Source organism: Oncorhynchus clarkii, chromosome 19 (assembly GCF_045791955.1).
Source record: "Oncorhynchus clarkii lewisi isolate Uvic-CL-2024 chromosome 19, UVic_Ocla_1.0, whole genome shotgun sequence".
Classification (NCBI taxonomy): Eukaryota; Metazoa; Chordata; class Actinopteri; order Salmoniformes; family Salmonidae; genus Oncorhynchus; species Oncorhynchus clarkii.
The window spans coordinates 882,653-897,652 of NC_092165.1; the positions used below are offsets into that span (position 1 = coordinate 882,653).

The window sequence follows — 15,000 nt, forward strand, 5'->3', positions numbered from 1 at the left end:
TCCTTTTTCGAACATTCTGTTAAAAATCGCGCAACTTTTCAGCGTCCTGCTACTCATGCCAGGAATATAGTATATGCATATGATTAGTATGTGTGGATAGAAAACACTCTGAAGTTTCTAAAACTGGTTAAATCACGGCTGTGACTATAACAGATCGTGTGTTTCATTGAAAAACGCAAGAAAAACTGCTCTCTGAAAGCTAAAAATAATTTCCATAAGTTACTTTCATGGGTTGTTAAAAGAGGACAAAATTTAATATCGACCTGCATGCAATTCATACAAATTCCACACGATGTCGCCATTGTCGTCATTTTCAATTGAATTTTTTGTTGGAAAATCCAAGTATCTGGCATCCGTTTCTTCCAGTCTCCACCAGGACGCTGTAAATGTGGACAATGGCAGCCATTGATTTGCAGACGAGGAACTATTGAATATACATCGCCCTGTAATCATTTTGATAGATTATAAACGTTTACTAATACCTAAAGTTGGATTACAAAAGGATTTCGAAGTGTTTTGTGAAAGTTTATCGTCGACTTTTTGAATTTAAAAAAATGATGCAGCGTTAAAAAACAATGTTTTTTTCTGAATGACACAGCTTCCATAGAAAGCTATTTTGGGTATATATGGACCGATTTAAACGAAAAAAAGACCCAATAGTGATGTTTATGGGGCATATAGGAGTGCCAAGAAAGAAGCTCGTCAAAGGTAATGAATGTTTTATATTTTATTTCTGCGTTTTGTGCTGCGTCGGATAAGCAGAGTCTTTGTTTACGTCGCATTCAGGCATTTTCAGGTGGTGCGTGCTATCAGATAATACCTTCTCATGCTTTCGCCGAAAAGCATTTTAAAAATCTGACTTGTTGGCTAGGTTCACAACGAGTGTAGCTTTAATTCAATACCCTGCTTGTGAATTTTGATCAAGGTTTGAGTTTAAACGAGTACATTTAGCATTTAGCGTAGCGCATTTGCATTTCCAGGTGCCTACTTGAGACATGCGTCTCAAGTAGAATCAAGAAGTTAAAGTGAGACTGAAACTCAGATAATGTTCTTTATTACTCTGAGACACAGCTGAAACTCAGATAATGTTCTTTATTACTCTGAGACACAGCTGAAACTCAGATAATGTCCTTTATTACTCTGAGACACAGCTGAAACTCAGATAATGTTCTTTATTACTCTGAGACACAGCTGAAACTCAGATAATGTTCTTTATTACTCTGAGACACAGCTGAAACTCAGATAATGTCCTTTAAATAAAGTTTGATTTGATTGACAGCCTGGATTCTTTTGGCTCGCGCTCCCAGACTAGCCCCTCCCCCGATGTCATCATCCATGGCAACAGTGATGGTAAGGTTCCTACGAAGACACACACACACACACACACACACACACACACCACACCACACACACACACACACACACACACCACACACACAACAGTGATGGTAAGGTTCCTACGAAGACACACCCACACATACACACACACCACACCACACACACACACACACACACACACACACACACACCACACACACAACAGTGATGGTAAGGTTCCTATGATGGCAGACACACAGTTTTTATGTTACTGCTAGATCCTTTAATGATGCTCTCTCTCTCTCCCTCTTTCCCTCTCTCTCTCCCTCTTTCCCTCTCGTCTCTCTCTTTCCCTCTCGTCTCTTTCCCTCTCTCTCTCCCTCTTTCCCTCGTCTTTCTCTCCCTCCCTCTCGTCTCTCTCTCTCTCCCTCTCGTCTTTCTCTCCCTCCCTCTCGTCTCTCCCTCCCTCTCGTCTCTCTCTCCCTCCCTCTTGTCTCTCTCTCCCTCCCTCTCGTCTCTCTCTCCCTCCCTCTCGTTTCCCTCCCTCTCGTTTCCCTCCCTCTCGTCTCTCCCTCCCTCTCGTTTCCCTCCCTCTCGTCTCTCCCTCCCTCTCGTCTCTCCCTCCCTCTCGTCTCTCTCTCCCTCCCTCTCGTCTCTCTCTCCCTCCCTCTCATCTCTCTCTCCCTCCCTCTCGTCTCCCTCCCTCTCGTCTCCCTCCCTCTCGTCTCTCCCTCCCTCTCGTCTCTCCCTCCCTCTCGTCTCTCCCTCCCTCTCGTCTCTCTCTCCCTCCCTCTTGTCTCTCTCTCCCTCCCTCTCGTCTCTCCCTCCCTCTCGTTTCCCTCCCTCTCGTCTCTCCCTCCCTCTCGTCTCCCTCCCTCCCTCTCGTCTCTCCCTCCCTCTCATCTCTCCCTCCCTCTCGTCTCTCTCTCCCTCCCTCTCGTCTCTCTCTCCCTCCCTCTCGTCTCTCTCTCCCTCCCTCTCGTCTCCCTCCCTCTCGTCTCTCCCTCCCTCTCGTCTCTCTCTATCCCCTCCATCAGTTGACTCAGACGGCGATGCCCCCAACAGGAAGGCAGATGTCCGTCGTGATGACATGTTAGCTCGTCGTACGTCGGCCGGTGAATCACGGACCTTTGTTCCCTTTAACCAGTTCCTGCCCAATCAGAACGTCTCTGCCTACGTTCCCACCGCCAGACGCAGATCACGGCCCCAGGATGGAGAGCACGGCAGGTACACACACACATACACACACACAGGTAGGTACACATACACACACACACACACAGGTAGGTACACATACACACACACAGGTACACATACACACACACACACACAGACACACACACACAAGGGGACGTACACAGACACACATGCTCTTATTAAAGATCCCTCCCCTTCCCCTCCCTCCTTCCCTTCCCTCCTTCCCCTCCCTCCTTCCCCTCCCTCCTTCCCTCCTTCCCTTCCCTGCTTCCCCTCCCCTCCTTCTCTCCCTCCTTCCCTTCCCTCCTTCCCCTCCCTCCTTCCCTCCTTCCCTCCCCTCCTTCCCTCCCTCGCTCCCTTCCCTCCTGCTCCTTACACCCTAACTCCCTCCCTCCTCCCTCCTTCCCCTCCCTCCTACACTCCCTCTCTCCCGCCCTTCCCTTCCCTTCCCCTCTCTCCCTTCCCTTCCCTCCTTCTCCTCCCAGTCTCCCTCAGCCCATCTTAGAGGAGGGAGGAGGGGGGGAGGGGGGAGGTCCCTTTAAGAGACCACCAGGGCCCCGCTCCAGAAACTACAAGACAGTCACATGGGCCCCAGATGGGGAGGAGCCTAAAGAGGAAGAGGGGGGTCTTGGGCAGGAAGAGGAAGTGTTGAAACGGGAAGTAGAAGAACATCGGCGGCTGCAGAGGCTGGAGAAGGCGGGGATTAAAGTTCTGCCCGCTGTGATTCGCTACGGCAGGTCAGCAGGCATGTGGCGTGTCGGCCTATGGCGTGTGGCCTAAGCTGTGACATCGCTGTGGTCGGCCTATGGCGTGTGGTCTATGCTGTGACATCACTGTGGTCGGCCTATGGCGTGTGGTCTATGCTGTGACATCACTGTGGTCGGCCTATGACGTGTGGTCTATGCTGTGACATCACTGTGGTCGGCCTATGGCGTGTGGTCTATGCTGTGACATCACTGTGGTCGGCCTATGGTGTGTGGTCTATGCTGTGACATCACTGTGGTCGGCCCATGGCGTGTGGTCTATGCTGTGACATCACTGTGGTCGGCCTATGGTGTGTGGTCTATGCTGTGACATCACTGTGGTCGGCCTATGGCGTGTGGTCTATGCTGTGACATCACTGTGGTCGGCCTATGGAATGTGGTCTAAGCTGTGACATCACTGTGCTTTTGGTGCTTTGTTTCTCTGACTAATGTGATTAGTCATGTGGGAAGCTAGGAGAGCTGTCATTGGCTGCTGTCTGTTGTGGTCTTTAACCAGAACTATCTGTTACTGGAATGGATGGTCTTTAACTAGAACTATCTGTTACTGGAATGGATGGTCTTTAACTAGAACTATCTGTTACTGGAATGGAATGGATGGTCTTTAACTAGAACTATCTGTTACTGGAATGGATGGTCTTTAACTAGAACTATCTGTTACTGGAATGGAATGGATGGTCTTTAACTAGAACTATCTGTTACTGGAATGGATGGTCTTTAACTAGAACTAACTGTTACTGGAATGGAATGGATGGTCTTTAACTAGAACTATCTGTTACTGGAATGGATGGTCTTTAACTAGAACTATCTGTTACTGGAATGGATGGTCTTTAACTAGAACTATCTGTTACTGGAATGGATGGTCTTTAACTAGAACTATCTGTTACTGGAATGGATGGTCTTTAACTAGAACTATCTGTTACTGGAATGGATGGTCTTTAACTAGAACTATCTGTTACTGGAATGGATGGTCTTTAACTAGAACTAACTGTTACTGGAATGGATGGTCTTTAACTAGAACTATCTGTTACTGGAATGGATGGTCTTTAACTAGAACTAACTGTTACTGGAATGGATGGTCTTTAACTAGAACTATCTGTTACTGGAATGGATGGTCTTTAACTAGAACTATCTGTTACTGGAATGGAATGGATGGTCTTTAACTAGAACTATCTGTTACTGGAATGGATGGTCTTTAACTAGAACTATCTGTTACTGGAATGAATGGTCTTTAACTAGAACTATCTGTTACTGGAATGGATGGTCTTTAACTAGAACTATATGTTACTGGAATGGAATGGATGGTCTTTAACTAGAACTAACTGTTACTGGAATGGATGGTCTTTAACTAGAACTAACTGTTACTGGAATGGATGGTCTTTAACTACAACTAACTGTTAGTGGAATGGAATGGATGGTCTTTAACTAGAACTATCTGTTACTGGAATGGATGGTCTTTAACTAGAACTATCTGTTACTGGAATGGATGGTCTTTAACTAGAACTAACTGTTACTGGAATGGAATGGATGGTCTTTAACTAGAACTAACTGTTACTGGAATGGAATGGATGGTCTTTAACTAGAACTATCTGTTACTGGAATGGATGGTCTTTAACTAGAACTAACTGTTACTGGAATGGATGGTCTTTAACTAGAACTATCTGTTATTGGAATGGATGGTCTTTAACTAGAACTAACTGTTACTGGAATGGAATGGAAGGTCTTTAACTAGAACTATCTGTTACTGGAATGGAATGGATGGTCTTTAACTAGAACTATCTGTTACTGGAATGGATGGTCTTTAACTAGAACTATCTGTTACTGGAATGGATGGTCTTTAACTAGAACTATCTGTTACTGGAATGGATGGTCTTTAACTAGAACTAACTGTTACTGGAATGGATGGTCTTTAACTAGAACTAACTGTTACTGGAATGGAATGGATGGTCTTTAACTAGAACTATCTGTTACTGGAATGGAATGGATGGTCTTTAACTAGAACTATCTGTTACTGGAATGGATGGTCTTTAACTAGAACTATCTGTTACTGGAATGGATGGTCTTTAACTAGAACTATCTGTTATTGGAATGGATGGTCTTTAACTAGAACTAACTGTTACTGGAATGGATGGTCTTTAACTAGAACTATCTGTTACTGGAATGGATGGTCTTTAACTATAACTATCTGTTACTGGAATGGATGGTCTTTAACTAGAACTATCTGTTATTGGAATGGATGGTCTTTAACTAGAACTATCTGTTACTGGAATGGATGGTCTTTAACTAGAACTAACTGTTACTGGAATGGATGGTCTTTAACCAGAACTATCTGTTACTGGAATGGATGGTCTTTAACTAGAACTATCTGTTACTGGAATGGATGGTCTTTAACTAGAACTATCTGTTACTGGAATGGATGGTCTTTAACTAGAACTAACTGTTACTGGAATGGATGGTCTTTAACTAGAACTATCTGTTACTGGAATGGGTGGTCTTTAACTAGAACTAACTGTTACTGGAATGGATGGTCTTTAACTAGAACTATCTGTTACTGGAATGGATGGTCTTTAACTAGAACTATCTGTTACTGGAATGGATGGTCTTTAACTAGAACTATCTGTTATTGGAATGGATGGTCTTTAACTAGAACTAACTGTTACTGGAATGGATGGTCTTTAACTAGAACTATCTGTTACTGGAATGGATGGTCTTTAACTAGAACTATCTATTAATGGAATGGATGGTCTTTAACTATAACTATCTGTTACTGGAATGGATGGTCTTTAACTAGAACTATCTGTTACTGGAATGGAATGGATGGTCTTTAACTAGAACTATCTGTTACTGGAATGGATGGTCTTTAACTAGAACTAACTGTTACTGGAATGGATGGTCTTTAACTAGAACTATCTGTTACTGGAATGGATGGTCTTTAACTAGAACTAACTGTTACTGGAATGGATGGTCTTTAACTAGAACTATCTGTTACTGGAATGGATGGTCTTTAACTAGAACTATCTGTTACTGGAATGGAATGGATGGTCTTTAACTAGAACTATCTGTTACTGGAATGGATGGTCTTTAACTAGAACTAACTGTTACTGGAATGGATGGTCTTTAACTAGAACTATCTGTTACTGGAATGGATTGTCTTTAACTAGAACTATCTGTTACTGGAATGGATGGTCTTTAACTATAACTATCTGTTACTGGAATGGATGGTCTTTAACTAGAACTATCTGTTACTGGAATGGATGGTCTTTAACTAGAACTAACTGTTACTGGAATGGAATGGGTGGTCTTTAACTATAACTATCTGTTACTGGAATGGATGGTCTTTAACTAGAACTATCTGTTACTGGAATGGATGGTCTTTAACTAGAACTAACTGTTACTGGATTGGATGGTCTTTAACTAGAACTATCTGTTACTGGAATGGAATGGATGGTCTTTAACTAGAACTATCTGTTACTGGAATGGATGGTCTTTAACTAGAACTATCTGTTACTGGAATGGATGGTCTTTAACTAGAACTATCTGTTACTGGAATGGATGGTCTTTAACTAGAACTATCTGTTACTGGAATGGATGGAGGATGATGTGTGGAGCTGAATAGAATGGCTGTGTTTGAGCTGTGTGTGTGTGTTCGTGTGTAATGCTGTGTGTGTGTGTGTGTTGGACGGACACTAACAGCACGGACTTCGCACAGCATGGCATCATGGGAGTTGTAATGTTGCTATGCCAACCCCGTCTCCAGACCGGCGCCCCGTCTGGAGCAACAGGAAGTTAAGTCACCATCCCCTGACATCATCCTGCGTCGCCATAATGACTTCCTGACCAACCAGAAGGCTGCGTGGGACTCTGACTCTGAGGGTGAGGCAGAGGGTGAAGAGGGGGGAGGAGGGGTGAGGAGGGTTCCTGACGTCCGTAGAGATGACCTGGCCTCCCGACGCGCCCCACGCCCCCCCACTGCTCCCAGAGTGTACCAGTACGTCCCCCCACCTGCCTGCAGTCTACGGGACAGAGAACTCTGGGAGGACATCAGACGAGCCTCACACACTGCTCTGATGGACAGGATGGAGCTGGAGACAAGGTTATGGAGGGGAAGGGGAGGAGGGGTAGTAGGGAGAGAGGGAGGTAGGGGAGGGAGAGAGGAAGAGAGGAGGGAGGGAGAGAGAGGAACGGGAGGGAGGGAGGGACAGAGAGAGGGAGGGAGGGAGGAAGGGGAGGGAGGGACAGAGAGAGAGAGGGAGGGAGGGAGGAAGGGGAGGGAGGGACAGAGAGAGAGAGAGAGAGAGAGAGGGAGGGAGGGAGGGACAGAGAGAGAGAGGGGACGGAGGGACCAAGGTGGGAAGGAGTAGAGGGAGGGATGGATGGAGGAAAAGAGAGGGGGAGAGGGGGGAAGCAGGTAAGGAGAGAGAGAGGGAGGGGGAGGGAGGTGAGGAGAGAGAGAGACGGAGAGAGAGAGGGAGAGAGAGTGGGCGAGAGAGAGAGGAGGGAGTGAAGGGGGGAGAGAGAGTGGGGGATAGAGAGTGGAATTTCTTTCATACTGTTTCTCCTTTCTTACTTTGACTTCCTGTTTATGACATCAGACTCCTTCCTTCCTGTTCTCTCTCCTCATTGGCTGTTGTTGTGGTCATGTGAATGTGCGTTCCAATGCCGTGTTTTCTGCGCACCCTGTGTGTTTGTGTTTCTGCGTGTGTGTTGTTGCTGCTGCGTATTCCTCTGTGATTGGTTAGTGCGAAAGAGGCAGTGTGTGACATCATCACACGCAGAGACAACCCCTTCCTTAGCCCAGCCTCCCAGCGAGAGGAAGAGGAGGAGGAGGAGGAGGAGGGTAGAGGTGTTAAGGTCCCATTACCCAATAAGACGAAAGATGACCTCGCTAGAAGGAGGGGCCATAATAGGTCACGCCCATCTCACAGAGACGGACCAATGAGCTTCGTCCATGCCTCCATCACCCAGTCAGATCTGGAGAAATGGGAGAGACTCAAGATGTCTGAACCCAGGTGTCTAAAACACACACACACACACACACATTCACGCACGCACGCACGCACACACACACACACACACACACACACACACACACACACACACACACACACACACACATGGATGGGGTCAGGAGAGTTTTTAGCTTAGCAACCGTAACCAGGAAAACCTTGCTGTTTGCTGAGAGAGAAAAAAGTGTCCTAGTGTGTGTGTGTGTGTGTGTGTGTGTGTGTGTGTGTGTAGTGAGTCTAGCCCCTCCCCTGTGTGTCAGGCATGTCTGGAGAAAGGTTCCGGAACCCCTGACATCATCTCTATGGCGACGGGGTCAATGCAAGGTTGTTCTAAGGTTGTGACCTTTGGCGGCGTGACAGAGCTGGAGGAACAGCCAATCAGCTCTTCCCGGGAAGGGGAGGAGTCTCAGTTGTTACGGCGACTGCTGGCCAAGGCAACCGTTGCCATGCCTATCATCGCGCTGGGCTCCCAGCTCTCCGAGCAGCAGGATAGGTACAACCCTGAACAGGACATGCTGCATCCGGCCTGATCTGGTTTGAACTGGTCTGATCTGGTCTGAACTGGTTTGAGCTGGTCTAAACTGGTGTGATCTTGTTCTGGGCTTGGCTGAACTGGGTTGAACCAGACTACTTACAAAGTAACATGCTTGCTACAAACGGAAGCCTGGTTTAACTCACCTTAGGTTAGAACCAACCAGGCTACAATCAGACTAGAACCAGACTAGAACCAGACTAGTACCAGACTAGTACCAGACTAGAACCAGACCAGAACCAAATCAAAATCAAATCAAATCAAATTTATTTATATAGCCCTTCGTACATCAGCTGATATCTCAAAGTGCTGTACAGAAACCCAGCCTAAAACCCCAAACAGCAAGCAATGCAGGTGTAGAAGCACGGTGGCTAGGAAAAACTCCCTAGAAAGGCCAAAACCTAGGAAGAAACCTAGAGAGGAACCAGGCTATGTGGGGTGGCCAGTCCTCTTCTGGCTGTGCCGGGTGGAGATTATAACAGAACATGGCCAAGATGTTCAAATGTTCATAAATGACCAGCATGGTCCAATAATAATAAGGCAGAACAGTTGAAACTGGAGCAGCAGCACGGCCAGGTGGACTGGGGACAGCAAGGAGTCATCATGTCAGGTAGTCCTGAGGCATGATCCTAGGGCTCGGGTCCTCCGAGAGAGAGAAAGAAAGAGAAAAAGAGAAAATTAGAGAGAGCACACTTAAATTCACACAGGACACCGAATAGGACAGGAGAAGTACTCCAGATATAACAAACTGACCCTAGCCCACCGACACATAAACTACAGCAGCATAAATACTGGAGGCTGAGACAGGAGGGGCAGGAGACACTGTGGCCTCATCTGAGGACACCCCCGGACAGGGCCAAACAGGAAGGATATAACCCCACCCACTTTGCCAAAGCACAGCCCCCACACCACACCACAGTGATATCTTCAGCCACCAACTTGCCATCATGAGACAAGGCCGAGTATAGCCCACAAAGATCTCCACCACGGCACAACCCTAGGGGGGGCGCCAACCCAGACAGGAAGATCACATCAGTGACTCAACCCACTCAAGTGACGCACCCCTCCTAGGGACGGTATGAAAGAGCCCTAGTAAGCCAGTGACTCAGCCCCTGTAATAGGGTTAGAGGCAGAGAATCCCAGTGGAAAGAGGGGAACCGGCCAGGCAGAGACAGCAAGGGCGGTTCGTTGCTCCAGAGCCTTTCCGTTCACCTTCCCACTCCTGGGCCAGACTACACTCAATTATATGACCCACTGAAGAGATGAGTCTTCAGTAAAGACTTAAAGGTTGAGGCCCGAGTTTGCGTCTCTTACATGGGTAGGCAGATCATTCCATAAAAATGGAGCTCTATAGGAGAAAGCCCTGCCTCCAGCTGTTTGCTTAGAAATTCTAGGGACAATTAGGAGGCCTGCGTCTTGTGACCGTAGCGTACGGAGACTTATTTTTTGGTTCTAGTCAGGATTCTAGCAGCCGTATTTAGCACTAACTGAAGTTTATTTAGTGCTTTATCCGGGTAGCCGGAAAGTAGAGCTTTGCAGTAGTCTAACCTAGAAGTGACAAAAGCATGGATAAATTTTTCTGCATCATTTTTGGACAGAAAGTTTCTGATTTTTGCAATGTTACGTAGATGGAAAAAAGCTGTCCTTGAAATGGTCTTGATATGTTCTTCAAAAGAGAGATCAGGGTCCAGAGTAACGCCGAGGTCCTTCACAGTTTTATTTGAGACGACTGTACAACCATTAAGGTTAATTGTCAGATTCAACAGAAGATCTCTTTGTTTCTTGGGACCTAGAACAAGCATCTCTGTTTTGTCCGAGTTTAAAAGTAGAAAGTTTGCAGCCATCCACTTCCTTATGTCTGAAACACATGCTTCTAGTGAGGGCAATTTTGGGGCTTCACCATGTTTCATTGAAATGTACAGCTGTGTGTCATCCGCATAGCAGTGAAAGTTAATATTATGTTTTCGAATGACATCCCCAAGAGGTAAAATATATAGTGAAAACAATAGTGGTCCTAAAATGGAACCTTGAGGAACACCGAAATTTACAGTTGATTTGTCAGAGGACAAACCATTCACAGAGACAAACTGATATCTTTCCGACAGATAAGATCTAAACCAGGCCAGAACTTGTCCGTGTAGACCAATTTGGGTTTCCAATCTCTCCTAAAGAATGTGGTGATCGATGGTATCAAAAGCAGCACTAAGGTCTAGGAGCACGAGGACAGATGCAGAGCCTCGGTCTGACGCCATTAAAAGGTAATTTACCACCTTCACAAGTGCAGTCTCAGTGCTATGATGGGGTCTAAAACCAGACTGAAGCATTTCGTATACATTGTTTGTCTTCAGGAAGGCAGTGAGCCTTTTCCCAAAAATTTGAGAGTAATGGAAGATTTGATATAGGCCGATAGTTTTTTATATTTTCTGGGTCAAGGTTTGGCTTTTTCAAGAGAGGCTTTATAACCAGACTAGTACCAGACTAGAACCAGACTAGGCTAGAACCAGACTAGAACCAGACTCGAAGAGTACCAGACTAGTACCAGACTAGAACCAGACTAGGCTAGAACCAGACTAGAACCAGACTAGAACAGAACCAGACTAGAACCAGACTAGAACAGAACCAGACTAGAACAGAACCAGGCTAGAACCAGACTAGAACCAGCCTAGAACAGAACCAGGCTAGATCCAATGGGATCCATTTGGCCCAGGCTAGATCCAGGGCCAAATGGGTCGTTGTGGGTAGTGGTGGGTTGTAATGCTAAGGACTGTGCTGCTTGCTCTGTTCTGCTAGGCCTGGGTGTGTCTGGCTGTGGCGCTGGACTGGACTGGCCCTGGCTACATCAGTGGGTACTCTGGTACTCTTTTTAAAAATGTTGTCGAATCTGGTAGAACTGGTGCCTGTAACATTGTCCCCTGGTAGAACTGGTGCCTGTAACATTGTCCCCTGTAACATTGTCCCCTGGTAGAACTGGTGCCTGTAACATTGTCCCCTGGTAGAACTGGTGCCAGTAACATTGTCCCCTGTAACATTGTCCCCTGGTAGAACTGGTGCCTGTAACATTGTCCCCTGTAACATTGTCCCCTGGTAGAACTGGTGCCTGTAACATTGTCCCCTGTAACATTGTCCCCTGGTAGAACTGGTGCCTGTAACATTGTCCCCTGGTAGAACTGGTGCCAGTAACATTGTCCACTGTAACATTGTCTCCTGGTAGAACTGGTGCCTGTAACATTGTCCCCTGTAACATTGTCCCCTGGTAGAACTGGTGCCTGTAACATTGTCCCCTGGTAGAACTGGTGCCAGTAACATTGTCCACTGTAACATTGTCTCCTGGTAGAACTGGTGCCTGTAACATTGTCCACTGTAACATTGTCCCCTGGTAGAACTGGTGCCTGTAACATTGTCTCCTGGTAGAACTGGTGCCTGTAACATTGTCTCCTGGTAGAACTGGTGCCTGTAACATTGTCTCCTGGTAGAACTGGTGCCAGTAACATTGTCCACTGTCGGAACTAGAAGCACAAGCATTTCGCTACACTCGCATTAACATCTGTGTATGTGACAAATACATTTGATTTGATTTGATTTGATTTTTGTAACATTGTCTCCTGGTAGAACTGGTGCCTGTAACATTGTCCCCTGGTAGAACTGGTGCCTGTAACATTGTCTCCTGGTAGAACTGGTGCCTGTAACATTGTCCCCTGGTAGAACTGCTGCCTGTAACATTGTCTCCTGGTAGAACTGGTGCCTGTAACATTGTCCCCTGGTAGAACTGGTGCCTGTAACATTGTCCCCTGGTAGAACTGGTGCCTGTAACATTGTCCCCTGTAACATTGTCCCCTGGTAGAACTGGTGCCTGTAACATTGTCCCCTGTAACATTGTCCCCTGGTAGAACGAGCCCGTGATTTGGTCTCCAATTGTTTTCTGCGGCATCACGTAGGAATAACCTTCCTACTAAAGTCATTACCATTGGTTTAGACTGTGTAATTGCCTACTGAGATGGTAGGCTATTCAATAAATATGTTGTTTTATCTAACATATCCAAGCAGAAATGACTCAAGATGAATTGATGTGCAACCTAATCCAGTGATGTCATGTATTTATATTTAATATGGACCCCATTAGTTCCTGCCAAGGCAGCAGCTACTCTTCCTGGGGTTTATTATGGATCCCCATTAGTTCCTGCCAAGGCAGCAGCTACTCTTCCTGGGGTTTATTATGGATCCCCATTAGTTCCTGCCAAGGCAGCAGCTACTCTTCCTGGGGTTTATTATGGATCCCTATTAGTTCCTACCAAGGCAGCAGCTACTCTTCCTGGGGGTTTAATATGGATCCCCATTAGTTCCTGCCAAGGCAGCAGCTACTCTTCCTGGGGTTTATTATGGATCCCCATTAGTTCCTGCCAAGGCAGCAGCTACTCTTCCTGGGGTTTATTATGGATCCCCATTAGTTCCTGCCACGGCAGCAGCTACTCTTCCTGGGGTTTATTATGGATCCCCATTAGTTCCTGCCAAGGCAGCAGCAACTCTTCCTGAGGTTTATTATGGATCTCCATTAGTTCCTGCCACGGCAGCAGCTACTCTTCCTGGGGTTTATTATGGATCCCCATTAGTTCCTGCCAAGGCAGCAGCTACTCTTCCTGGGGGTTTAATATGGATCCCCATTAGTTCCTGCCAAGGCAGCAGCTACTCTTCCTGGGGTTTATTATGGATCCCCATTAGTTCCTGCCAAGGCAGCAGCTACTCTTCCTGGGGGTTTATTATGGATCCCCATTAGTTCCTGCCAAGGCAGCAGCTTCTCGTCCTGGGGTTTATTATGGATCCCCATTAGTTCCTGCCAAGGCAGCAGCTACTCTTCCTGGGGTTTATTATGGATCCCCATTAGTTCCTGCCAAGGCAGCAGCTACTCTTCCTGGGGTTTATTATGGATCCCCATTAGTTCCTGCCAAGGCAGCAGCTACTCTTCCTGGGGTTTATTGTGGATCCCCATTAGTTCCTGCCAAGGCAGCAGCTACTCTTCCTGGGGGTATATTATGGATCCCCATTAGTTCCTGCCAAGGCAGCAGCTACTCTTCCTGGGGTTTATTATGTATCCCCATTAGTTCCTGCCAAGGCAGCAGCTACTCTTCCTGGGGTTTATTATGGATCCCCATTAGTTCCTGCCAAGGCAGCAGCTACTCTTCCTGGGGTTTATTATGGATCCCCATTAGTTCCTGCCAAGGCAGCAGCTACTCTTCCTGGGGTTTATTATGGATCCCCATTAGTTCTTACCAAGGCAGCAGCTACTCTTCCTGTGGGTTTATTATGGATCCCCATTAGTTCCTGCCAAGGCAGCAGCTACTCTTCCTGGGGTTTATTATGGATCCCCATTAGTTCCTGCCACGGCAGCAGCTATTCTTCCTGGGGTTTATTATGGATCCCCATTAGTTCCTGCCACGGCAGCAGCTTCTCGTCCTGGGGTTTATTATGGATCCCCATTAGTTCCTGCCAAGGCAGCAGCTACTCTTCCTGGGGTTTATTATGGATCCCCATTAGTTCCTGCCAAGGCAGCAGCTACTCTTCCTGGGGGTTTATTATGGATCCCCATTAGTTCCTGCCAAGGCAGCAGCTACTCTTCCTGGGGTTTATTGTGGATCCCCATTAGTTCCTGCCAAGGCAGCAGCTACTCTTCCTGGGGGTTTATTATGGATCCCCATTAGTTCCTGCCAAGGCAGCAGCTACTCTTCCTGGGGTTTATTATGTATCCCCATTAGTTCCTGCCAAGGCAGCAGCTACTCTTCCTGGGGTTTATTATGGATCCCCATTAGTTCCTGCCAAGGCAGCAGCTACTCTTCCTGGGGTTTATTATGGATCCCCATTAGTTCCTGCCAAGGCAGCAGCTACTCTTCCTGGGGTTTATTATGGATCCCCATTAGTTCTTACCAAGGCAGCAGCTACTCTTCCTGTGGGTTTATTATGGATCCCCATTAGTTCCTGCCAAGGCAGCAGCTACTCTTCCTGGGGTTTATTATGGATCCCCATTAGTTCCTGCCACGGCAGCAGCTATTCTTCCTGGGGTTTATTATGGATCCCCATTAGTTCCTGCCACGGCAGCAGCTACTCTTCCTGGGGTTTATTATGGATCCCCATTAGTTCCTGCCAAGGCAGCAGCTACTCTTCCTGGGGTTTATTATGGATCCCCATTAGTTCCTGC

The 15,000-nt window shown here is 46.8% G+C and overlaps 1 protein-coding gene across 1 annotated transcript in view; it reads left to right on the top strand.

Annotated features, from left to right (window-relative positions):
- LOC139375500 (LIM and calponin homology domains-containing protein 1-like) overlaps window positions 1-15,000 on the top strand; it is a 78,421-nt gene that overhangs the window by 20,372 nt on the left and 43,049 nt on the right. The window contains 6 exon segments of the mRNA XM_071117331.1: window positions 1,280-1,350; window positions 2,355-2,544; window positions 3,000-3,251; window positions 7,033-7,368; window positions 8,015-8,284; window positions 8,514-8,774. Coding sequence (XP_070973432.1) covers window positions 1,280-1,350; window positions 2,355-2,544; window positions 3,000-3,251; window positions 7,033-7,368; window positions 8,015-8,284; window positions 8,514-8,774 — 1,380 coding nt within the window.